Source organism: Salvelinus namaycush, unplaced genomic scaffold (assembly GCF_016432855.1).
Source record: "Salvelinus namaycush isolate Seneca unplaced genomic scaffold, SaNama_1.0 Scaffold86, whole genome shotgun sequence".
Classification (NCBI taxonomy): Eukaryota; Metazoa; Chordata; class Actinopteri; order Salmoniformes; family Salmonidae; genus Salvelinus; species Salvelinus namaycush.
In genome coordinates this window covers 27,253-39,426 of record NW_024061597.1, presented here as the reverse complement: position 1 = coordinate 39,426, position 12,174 = coordinate 27,253, and the positions used below count along the sequence as shown (strand labels likewise).

Below are 12,174 nucleotides of genomic sequence, written 5' to 3'. Positions count from 1 at the left end.
AATAGACTACATATCCGTGACCATATATGGACAGGATCCCTCTCTTTCCTGACAACCAGTCTATTTGATCCTTCTGCCTCTGAATGATGATGTTTGACCATATATGGACAGGATCCCTCTCTTTCCTGACAACCAGTCTATTTGATCCTTCTGCCTCTGAATGATGATGTTTGACCATATATGGACAGGATCCCTCTCTTTCCTGACAACCAGTCTATTTGATCCTTCTGCCTCTGAATGATGATGTTTGACCATATATGGACAGGATCCCTCTCTTTCCTGACAACCAGTCTATTTGATCCTTCTGCCTCTGAATGATGATGTTTGACCATATATGGACAGGATCCCTCTCTTTCCTGACAACCAGTCTATTTGATCCTTCTGCCTCTGAATGATGATGTTTGACCATATATGGACAATATCCCTCTCTTTCCTGACAACCAGTCTCTTTGACCCTTCTGCCTCTGAATGATGATGTTTGACCATATATGGACAGGATCCCTCTCTTTCCTGACAACCAGTCTATTTGATCCTTCTGCCTCTGAATGATGATGTTTGACCATATATGGACAGGATCCCTCTCTTTCCTGACAACCAGTCTATTTGATCCTTCTGCCTCTGAATGATGATGTTTGACCATATATGGACAATATCCCTCTCTTTCCTGACAACCAGTCTCTTTGACCCTTCTGCCTCTGAATGATGATGTTTGACCATATATGGACAGGATCCCTCTCTTTCCTGACAACCAGTCTATTTGATCCTTCTGCCTCTGAATGATGATGTTTGACCATATATGGACAGGATCCCTCTCTTTCCTGACAACCAGTCTATTTGATCCTTCTGCCTCTGAATGATGATGTTTGACCATATATGGACAATATCCCTCTCTTTCCTGACAACCAGTCTATTTGATCCTTCTGCCTCTGAATGATGATGTTTGACCATATATGGACAGGATCCCTCTCTTTCCTGACAACCAGTCTATTTGATCCTTCTGCCTCTGAATGATGATGTTTGACCATATATGGACAATATCCCTCTCTTTCCTGACAACCAGTCTATTTGATCCTTCTGCCTCTGAATGATGATGTTTGACCATATATGGACAGGATCCCTCTCTTTCCTGACAACCAGTCTATTTGATCCTTCTGCCTCTGAATGATGATGTTTGACCATATATGGACAGGATCCCTCTCTTTCCTGACAACCAGTCTTTTTGACCCTTCTGCCTCTGAATGATGATGTTTGTGAACATGTAAAGTATTCCAGAGGTGAAGAGACTTTGATTTGATAATTTTTTTACAAGCATTGCCAAGTGTTCCATGAGTTTTCACAGTGACAACATTTTGAATACTTGTGGGTTTTCCGCTCTGCTGAAAACAGTTGAGCATTTAGTACTGTGCTTAAGGCAATTATTTATTTCTTCAAATTGAACCACATGCAGCTGTGCATTCTGGGATTCATCCAATACCTTTTTCAACACCATCCTCAAACTGAACTTCAACCATATCCATATTTATCTTAACAGTGTCTCCTAGACCTGAGTTTATCCATATTTATCTTAACAGTGTCTCCTAGACCTGAGTTTATCTTAACAGTGTCTCCTAGACCTGAGTTTATCCATATTTATCTTAACAGTGTCTCCTAGACCTGAGTTTATCCATGTTTATCTTAACAGTGTCTCCTAGACCTGAGTTTATCCATGTTTATCTTAACAGTGTCTCCTAGACCTGAGTTTATCCATATTTATCTTAACAGTGTCTCCTAGACCTGAGTTTATCCATGTTTATCTTAACAGTGTCTCCTAGACCTGAGTTCATCCATGTTTATCTTAACAGTGTCTCCTAGACCTGAGTTTATCCATGTTTATCTTAACAGTGTCTCCTAGACCTGAGATTATCCATGTTTATTTTAACAGTGTCTCCTAGACCTGAGTTCATCCATGTTTAGTTGAACTAAAGGCTAATCGTTTTTTTCCAACCAAAGGCCTAACTGTGTTCTCTCTGCCCTGCAGGCCCAACAGCATCCTCAGACTGAGGTTGGACCACTTTGCTACAGAGTGCAGCTGGGACCACCTGTATGTGTACGATGGTGACTCTATCTACACTCCTCTACTGGCTGCCTTCAGGTGCGTACAGGGAGGATGATGGTGGTGATGGTAGTGGTGGTGGTGGTGATTGTAGATGGTGGTGATTGTGGGTGGTGGTGGTGGTGATTGTAGATGGTGGTGATTGTGGGTGGTGGTGGTGGTGATTGTAGATGGTGGTGATTGTGGGTGGTGGTGGTGGTGATTGTAGATGGTGGTGATTGTGGGTGGTGGTGATTGACGATGAATTATTGATTTACTTGGGTAAAGATGAAGTATTGATTTACCTGGGTAACGATGAAGTATTGATTTACCTGGGTAACGATGAAGTATTGATTTACCTTGGTAACGATGAATTATTGATTTACCTTGGTAACGATGAAGTATTGATTTACCTTGGTAACGATGAAGTATTGATTTACCTTGGTAACGATGAATTATTGATTTACCTGGGTAACGATGAAGTATTGATTTACCTGGGTAATGATGAATTATTGATTTACCTGGGTAACGATGAAGTATTGATTTACCTGGGTAACGATGAAGTATTGATTTACCTGGGTAACGATGAAGTATTGATTTACCTTGGTAACGATGAAGTATTGATTTACCTGGGTAACGATGAAGTATTGATTTACCTGGGTAACGATGAATTATTGATTTACCTTGGTAACGATGAATTATTGATTTACCTGGGTAACGATGAATTATTGATTTACCTGGGTAACGATGAATTATTGATTTACCTTGGTAACGATGAATTATTGATTTACCTTGGTAACGATGAATTATTGATTTACCTGGGTAACGATGAATTATTGATTTACCTGGGTAACGATGAATTATTGATTTACCTGGGTAACGATGAAGTATTGATTTACCTGGGTAACGATGAATTATTGATTTACCTGGGTAACGATGAATTATTCAGGGTGTTGATGGGTGTTGACCTTCCTTGTTGCAGTGGGTTGATAGTTCCTGAGCGCTATGGCAACGAGACTGTTCCGGAGGTGGTTTCACAGTCTGGTTACGCCCTCCTCCACTTCTTCAGCGACGCTGCTTATAACCTGACCGGCTTCAACATCTCATATAGGTAACCCTTAACCCCTGACCTTATAACCTGACTGTGTTCAGCGTCTCCTACAGGTGAGTCTGACCTTGCATGGCCTCTTTTTAGTAACAGGTGAGCCTGGACAGTAGCTACAGTAGCTCTTTACCAAAAGAGGAAAAGTGCCACTTTGTTTTTTAAACTGTATTGCTAAATACACTGCTCAAAAAAATAAAGGGAACACTTAAACAACACAATGTAACTCCAAGTCAATCACACTTTCTGTGAAATCAAACTGTCCACTTAGGAAGCAACACTGATTGACAATAAATTTCACATGCTGTTGTGCAAATGGAATAGACAACAGGTGGAAATTATAGGCAATTAGCAAGACACCCCCAATAAAGGAGTGGTTCTGCAGGTGGTGACCACAGACCACTTCTCAGTTCCTATGCTTCCTGGCTGATGTTTTGGTTACTTTTGAATGCTGGCGGTGCTTTCACTCTAGTGGTAGCATGAGACGGAGTCTACAACCCACACAAGTGGCTCAGGTAGTGCAGCTCATCCAGGATGGCACATCAATGCGAGCTGTGGCAAGAAGGTTTGCTGTGTCTGTCAGCGTAGTGTCCAGAGCATGGAGGCTCTACCAGGAGACAGGCCAGTACATCAGGAGACGTGGAGGAGGCCGTAGGAGGGCAACAACCCAGCAGCAGGACCGCTACCTCCGCCTTTTTGCAAGGAGGAGCACTGCCAGAGCCCTGCAAAATGACCTCCAGCAGGCCACAAATGTGAATGTGTCTGCTCAAACGGTCAGAAACAGACTCCAGGAGGGTGGTATGACGGCCCGACGTCCACAGGTGGGGGTTGTGCTTACAGCCCAACACCGTGCAGGACGTTTGGCATTTGCCAGAGAACACCAAGATTGGCAAATTCGCCACTGGCGCCCTGTGCTCTTCACAGATGAAAGCAGGTTCACACTGAGCACATGTGACAGACGTGACAGAGTCTGGAGACACCGTGGAGAACGTTCTGCTGCCTGCAACATCCTCCAGCATGACCGGTTTGGCAGTGGGTCAGTCATGGTGTGGGGTGGCATTTCTTTGGGGGCCGCACAGCCCTCCATGTGTTCGCCAGAGGTAGCCTGACTGCCATTAGGTACCGAGATGAGATCCTCAGACCCCTTGTGAGACCATATGCTGGTGCGGTTGGCCCTGGGTTCCTCCTAATGCAAGACAATGCTAGACCTCATGTGGCTGGAGTGTGTCAGCAGTTCCTGCAAGAGGAAGGCATTGATGCTATGGACTGGCCCGCCCGTTCCCCAGACCTGAATCCAATTCAGCACATCTGGGACATCATGTCTCGCTCCATCCACCAACGCCACGTTGCACCACAGACTGTCCAGGAGTTGGCGGATGCTTTAGTCCAGGTCTGGGAGGAGATCCCTCAGGAGACCATCCGCCACCTCATCAGGAGCATGCCCAGGCGTTGTAGGGAGGTCATACAGGCACGTGGAGGTCACACACACTACTGAGCCTCATTTTGACTTGTTTTAAGGACATTACATCAAAGTTGGATCAGCCTGTAGTGTGGTTTTCCACTTTAATTTTGAGTGTGACTCCAAATCCAGACCTCCATGGGTTGATACATTTGATTTCCATTGATAATTTTTGTTGTGATTTTGATTTTGTGATTTTGTTGTCAGCACATTCAACTATGTAAAGAAAAAAGTATTTAATAAGAATATTTCATTCATTCAGATCTAGGATGTGTTATTTTAGTGTTCCCTTTATTTTTTTGAGCAGTGTATAAAAGGGAGTAGCAGAAAGAGCTAATGAAGTTAGTTAACCAGGCTAGCAGAAAGAGCTAATGAAGTTAGTTAACCAGGCTAGCAGGAAGAGATAATGAAGTTATTTAACCAGGCTAGCAGGAAGAGATAATGCAGTTAGTTAACCAGGCTAGCAGAAAGAGATAATGAAGTTAGTTAACCAGGCTAGCAGGAAGAGATAATGAAGTTAGTTAACCAGGCTAGCAGGAAGAGATAATGCAGTTAGTTAACCAGGCTAGCAGGAAGAGCTAATGAAGTTAGTTAACCAGGCTAGCAGAAAGAGATAATGAAGTTAGTTAACCAGGCTAGCAGGAAGAGCTAATGAAGTTAGTTAACAAGGCTAGCAGGAATAGATAATGCAGTTAGTTAACCAGGCTAGCAGGAATAGATAATGTAGTTAGTTAACCAGGCTAGCAGGAAGAGATAATGTAGTTAGTTAACCAGGCTAGCAGGAATAGATAATGCATTTAGTTAACCAGGCTAGCAGGAATAGATAATGTAGTTAGTTTACCAGGCGAGCAGGAAGAGATAATGTAGTTAGTTAACCAGGCTAGCAGGAATAGATAATGCAGTTAGTTAACCAGGCTAGCAGGAATAGATAATGCAGTTAGTTAACCAGGCTAGCAGGAATAGATAATGCATTTAGTTTACCAGGCGAGCAGGAAGAGATCATGTAGTTAGTTTACCAGGCGAGCAGGAAGAGATCATGTAGTTAGTTAACCAGGCTAGCAGGAAGAGATAATGCAGTTAGTTTACCAGGCGAGCAGGAAGAGATAATGAAGTTAGTTAACCAGGCTAGCAGGAAGAGCTAATGAAGTTAGTTAACCAGGCTAGCAGGAAGAGATAATGAAGTTAGTTAACCAGGCTAGCAGGAAGAGATAATGAAGTTAGTTAACCAGGCTAGCAGGAAGAGCTAATGAAGTTAGTTAACCAGGCTATCAGGAATAGATAATGCAGTTAGTTAACCAGGCTAGCAGGAATAGATAATGTAGTTAGTTAACCAGGCTAGCAGGACGAGATAATGTAGTTAGTTAACCAGGCTAGCAGGAAGAGATAATGCACTTAGTTAACCAGGCTAGCAGGAAGAGATAATGAAGTTAGTTAACCAGGCTAGCAGGAAGAGATAATGCACTTAGTTAACCAGGCTAGCAGGAAGAGATAATGAAGTTAGTTAACCAGGCTAGCAGGAAGATATAATAAAGTTAGTTAACCAGGCTAGCAGGAAGAGATAATGAAGTTAGTTAACCAGGCTTGTTAGCCTTGACCCCCAACATCTTTGAAGGGCACGACACAAACGACCCAGAGTTCTGCTGGGTACTGGTCCCGTCTCCATGGTGATACAATTCAAGTTGGACTGAGAAACTGATAAAAGAAAGCTCATCGGGCCCCAGTGTCTCTCTGTAGTGTCTCATCGGGCCCCAGTGTCTCTTTCTCTCTCTCTCTGTAGTGTCTCTCTCTCTCTCTCTCTCTCTGTAGTGTCTCATAGGGCCCCAGTATCTCTCTCTCTGTAGTGTCTCATTGGGCCCCAGTGTCTCTCTCTCTCTCTGTAGTGTCTCATAGGGCCCCAGTGTCTCTCTCTCTCTGTAGTGTCTCATAGGGCCCCAGTGTCTCTCTCTCTCTGTAGTGTCTCATTGGGCCCCAGTGTCTCTCTCTCTCTCTGTAGTGTCTCATTGGGCCCCAGTGTCTCTTTCTCGCTCTCTCTGTAGTGTCTCTCTCTCTCTGTAGTGTCTCATTGGGCCCCAGTGTCTCTCTGTAGTGTCTCATTGGGCCCCAGTGTCTCTCTGTAGTGTCTCATTGGGCCCCAGTGTCTCTCTGTAGTGTCTCTCTCTCTCTCTCTGTAGTGTCTCATCGGGCCCCAGTGTCTCTCTGTAGTGTCTCATCGGGCCCCAGTGTCTCTTTCTCTCTCTCTCTGTAGTGTCTCTCTCTCTCTGTAGTGTCTCATTGGGCCCCAGTGTCTCTCTGTAGTGTCTCATCGGGCCCCAGTGTCTCTCTCTCTCTCTCTAGTGTCTCATCGGGCCCCAGTGTCTCTCTCTCTCTGTAGTGTCTCATTGGGCCCCAGTGTCTCTCTGTAGTGTCTCATCGGGCCCCAGTGTCTCTCTCTCTCTCTCTGTAGTGTCTCTCTCTCTCTCTGTAGTGTCTCTCTCTCTCTCTCTGTAGTGTCTCATCGGGCCCCAGTGTCTCTCTGTAGTGTCTCATCGGGCCCCAGTGTCTCTCTCTCTCTCTCTCTCTCTGTAGTGTCTCTCTCTCTCTGTAGTGTCTCATTGGGCCCCAGTGTCTCTCTGTAGTGTCTCATCGGGCCCCAGTGTCTCTCTCTCTCTCTCTCTGTAGTGTCTCATCGGGCCCCAGTGTCTCTCTCTCTGTAGTGTCTCATTGGGCCCCAGTGTGTCTCTGTAGTGTCTCATCAGGCCCCAGTGTCTCTCTCTCTCTCTCTGTAGTGTCTCATCGGGCCCCAGTGTCTCTCTCTCTCTGTAGTGTCTCATTGGGCCCCAGTGTCTCTCTCTCTCTCTGTAGTGTCTCATAGGGCCCCAGTGTCTCTCTCTCTCTGTAGTGTCTCATAGGGCCCCAGTGTCTCTCTGTAGTGTCTCATAGGGCCCCAGTGTCTCTCTCTCTCTGTAGTGTCTCATCGGGCCCCAGTGTCTCTCTCTCTCTGTAGTGTCTCATAGGGCCCCAGTGTCTCTCTCTCTCTGTAGTGTCTCATAGGGCCCCAGTCTCTCTCTCTCTCTGTAGTGTCTCATCAGGCCCCAGTGTCTCTCTCTCTCTGTAGTGTCTCATAGGGCCCCAGTGTCTCTCTCTCTCTGTAGTGTCTCATAGGGCCCCAGTGTCTCTCTCTCTCTGTAGTGTCTCATAGGGCCCCAGTGTCTCTCTCTCTCTCTGTAGTGTCTCATTGGGCCCCAGTGTCTCTCTCTCTCTGTAGTGTCTCATAGGGCCCCAGTGTCTCTCTCTCTCTGTAGTATCTCATAGGGCCCCAGTGTCTCTCTCTCTCTCTGTAGTGTCTCATAGGGCCCCAGTGTCTCTCTCTCTCTCTGTAGTGTCTCATAGGGCCCCAGTGTCTCTCTCTCTCTCTGTAGTGTCTCATAGGGCCCCAGTGTCTCTCTCTCTCTGTAGTGTCTCATAGGGCCCCAGTGTCTCTCTCTCTCTGTAGTGTCTCATAGGGCCCCAGTGTCTCTCTCTCTCTCTGTAGTGTCTCATAGGGCCCCAGTGTCTCTCTCTCTCTGTAGTGTCTCATAGGGCCCCAGTGTCTCTCTCTCTCTGTAGTGTCTCATAGGGCCCCAGTGTCTCTCTCTCTCTGTAGTGTCTCATAGGGCCCCAGTGTCTCTCTCTCTCTGTAGTGTCTCATAGGGCCCCAGTGTCTCTCTCTCTCTGTAGTGTCTCATAGGGCCCCAGTGTGTCTCTCTCTCTCTGTAGTGTCTCATAGGGCCCCAGTGTGTCTCTCTCTCTCTGTAGTGTCTCATAGGGCCCCAGTGTGTGTCTCTCTCTCTGTAGTGTCTCATAGGGCCCCAGTGTGTCTCTCTCTCTCTGTAGTGTCTCATAGGGCCCCAGTGTGTCTCTCTCTCTCTGTAGTGTCTCATATGGCCCCAGTGTGTCTCTCTCTCTCTGTAGTGTCTCATAGGGCCCCAGTGTCTCTCTCTCTCTGTAGTGTCTCATAGGGCCCCAGTGTCTCTCTCTCTCTGTAGTGTCTCATAGGGCCCCAGTGTCTCTCTCTCTCTCTGTAGTGTCTCATAGGGCCCCAGTGTCTCTCTCTCTCTCTGTAGTGTCTCATAGGGCCCCAGTGTCTCTCTCTCTCTCTGTAGTGTCTCATAGGGCCCCAGTGTCTCTCTCTCTCTGTAGTGTCTCATAGGGCCCCAGTGTCTCTCTCTCTCTGTAGTGTCTCATAGGGCCCCAGTGTCTCTCTCTCTCTCTGTAGTGTCTCATAGGGCCCCAGTGTCTCTCTCTCTCTCTGTAGTGTCTCATAGGGCCCCAGTGTCTCTCTCTCTCTGTAGTGTCTCATAGGGCCCCAGTGTCTCTCTCTCTCTGTAGTGTCTCATAGGGCCCCAGTGTCTCTCTCTCTCTGTAGTGTCTCATAGGGCCCCAGTGTGTCTCTCTCTCTCTGTAGTGTCTCATAGGGCCCCAGTGTGTCTCTCTCTCTCTGTAGTGTCTCATAGGGCCCCAGTGTGTCTCTCTCTCTCTGTAGTGTCTCATAGGGCCCCAGTGTGTCTCTCTCTCTCTGTAGTGTCTCATAGGGCCCCAGTGTGTCTCTCTCTCTCTGTAGTGTCTCATAGGGCCCCAGTGTCTGTAGTGTATCAAAGAGCCCAAACACCAAACCTGTCTCCTGCTGCAGCCAGAATAACATGAAATAGAAGCAGACTGTCTCACTACTCATGTGTTGCTGTCGTTCTACAATATTTGACGTTGTAGAGTTTTATATTATCAACCCCTTTGTCTCCTCATTAGCATACATCATGACACTTGATTAATCAATTTCATCAGTATATTTAAATACCTTCTCATCCGTCCATCATTCTCTTTCTTACCCCTGTCTTATTTTTCTCTCTCTCTTCCTCCCCTCCACCAGGGTGAACACGTGTCCTAACAACTGTTCTGGCCGAGGGGAGTGTCGCGTCGGGAACTCAACAGGTGCTGTATATTGTGACTGTGAATCCAACTGGAAGGGCGAGGCCTGTGATGTCCCTTACTGCCTGTCAGACTGTGGTTGGCCTGCCAGGGGACACTGCCTTCAGGACACAAAGACATGTCGATGCCAGCCTGGGTGGCAAGGTGGGCACCGTCTCTATCTAACTTAAAGGATCGTGTTCAGTAATAATTTCGGAGTTTGTATGCTTATCGATCAGCGCTCTTACCCTCAACCTCTAATGTTATTGACCTCTGATTGTGTTCTACGTATAAGAGACTCATCACATTATATATGACCTTCTACGTACAGTTGATGTCGGAAGTTTACATACACTTAGGTTGGAGTCATTAACTTGTTTTTCAACCACTCAAACATTTCTTGGTAACAAACTATAGTTTTGGCAAGTCGGTTAGGACATCTACTTTGTGCATGACACAATACATTTTTCAAACAATTGTTTACAGACAGATTATTTCACTTATAATGCACTGTATCACAATTCCAGTGGGTCAGAAGTTTACATACACTAAGTTGACTGTGCCTTTAAACAGCTTGGAAAATTCCAGAAAATCATGTCACGGCTTTAGAGGCTTCTGATAGGCTAATTGACATAATTTGACTCAATTGGAGGTGTACCTGTGGATGTATTTCAAGGCCTACCTTCAAACTCAGTGCCTCTTTGCTTGACATCATGGGAAAATCAAAAGAAATCAGCCAAGACCTCAGAAATAAAATTGTAGACACCCACAAGTCTGGTTCATCCTTGGGAGCAATTTCCAAACGCCTGAAGGTACCACGTTCATCAGTACAAACAATAGTACGCAAGTATAAACACCATGGGACCACGCAGCCGTCATACCGCTCAGGAAGGAGACGCGTTCTGTCTCCTGGAGATGAACATACTTTGGTGTGAAAAGTGCAAATCAATCCCAGAACAACAGCAAAGGACCTTGTGAAGATGCTGGAGGAAACAGGTACAAAAGTATCTACATTCACAGTAAAACTAATCCTATATCGACATAACCTGAAAGGCCGCTCAGCAAGGAAGAAGCCACTGCTCCAAAACTGCCATAAAAAAGCCAGACTACGGTTTGCAACTGCACATGGGGACAAAGATTGTACTTTTTGGAGAAATGTCCTCTGGTCTGATGAAACAAAAATAGAACTGTTTGGCCCTAATGACCATCGTTATGTTTGGAGGAAAAAGGGGGATGCTTGCAAGCCGAAGAACACCATCCCAACCGTGAAGCACGGGGGTGCAGCATCATGTTGTAGGGGTGCTTTGCTGCAGGAGGGACTGGTGCACTTCACAGAATAGATGGCATCATGAGGGAGGAACATTATGTGGATATATTGAAGCAACATCTCAAGACATCAGTCAGGAAGTTAAAGCTTGGTCGCAAATGGGTCTTCCAAATGGACAATGACCCCAAGCATACTTCCAAAGTTGTGGCAAAATGGCTTAAGGACAACAAAGTCAATTAGCCTATCAGAAGCTTCTAAAGCTATGACATAATTTTCTGTAATTGTCCAAGATGTTTAAAGGTACAGTCAACTTAGTGTATGTAAACGTCTGACCCACTGGAATTGTGATGCAGTGAATTATAAGTGAAATAATCTGTCTGTAAACAATTGTTGGAAAAATGACTTGTGTCATGCACAATGTAGATGTCCTAACCGACTTGCCAAAATTATAGTTTGTTAACAAGAAATTTGTGTGATTAGTGTTAGTTTTAATGACTCCAACCTAAGTGTATGTAAACTTCTGACTTCAACTGCATGTTTATTTTTTAAATATGATGTATGGTCTATGTAAGTGTAAGTGATAGTCTGCATATAACCAGGCTAGTCGTGGAGACCTCATCCATCTTCTCTTCCCCATCAGGTCCAGACTGCTCTCTGTCCGTCCCAGTCTGCATATAACCAGGCTAGTCGTGGAGACCTCATCCATCTTCTCTTCCCCATCAGGTCCAGACTGCTCTCTGTCCGTCCCAGCCTGCATATAACCAGGCTAGTCGTGGAGACCTCATCCATCTTCTCTTCCCCATCAGGTCCAGACTGCTCTCTGTCCGTCCCAGCCTGCATATAACCAGGCTAGTCGTGGAGACCTCATCCATCTTCTCTTCCCCATCAGGTCCAGACTGCTCTCTGTCCGTCCCAGCCTGCATATAACCAGGCTAGTCGTGGAGACCTCATCCATCTTCTCTTCCCCATCAGGTCCAGACTGCTCTCTGTCCGTCCCAGCCAACGCCTCGTTCTGGCAACGCGAGGAGTACCCCGAGCCAGGTCTGGCCAGGGCTTCCCACAAGGCTGTAGTGGACCAGGGGATCATGTGGGTCGTCGGGGGTTACGTCTTCAACTCCTCAGACTACCAGATGATTACAGCGTAAGTACTGTATTTGTGTTTATTATGGATCCCCATTAGTTCCTGCCAAGGCAGCAGCTACTCTTCCTGGGGTTTATTATGGATCCTCATTAGTTCCTGTCAAGGCAGCAGCTACTCTTCCTGGGGTTTATTATGGATCCCCATTAGTTCCTGCCAAGGCAGCAGCTACTCTTCCTGGGGTTTATTATGGATCCCCATTAGTTCCTGTCAAGGC

At 46.0% G+C, this 12,174-nt stretch overlaps 1 protein-coding gene across 1 annotated transcript in view; it reads left to right on the top strand.

The window, feature by feature from the left end:
* The window catches only part of LOC120043081 (attractin-like), a 32,033-nt gene extending 20,069 nt beyond the window's left edge, over positions 1-11,964 (top strand). The window contains exons 3-6 of the mRNA XM_038987806.1: positions 2,018-2,131; positions 3,054-3,182; positions 9,515-9,717; positions 11,792-11,964. Coding sequence (XP_038843734.1) covers positions 2,018-2,131; positions 3,054-3,182; positions 9,515-9,717; positions 11,792-11,964 — 619 coding nt within the window. The remainder of the gene's footprint in view (positions 1-2,017; positions 2,132-3,053; positions 3,183-9,514; positions 9,718-11,791) is intronic.
* Positions 11,965-12,174: the final 210 nt, after the last annotated feature.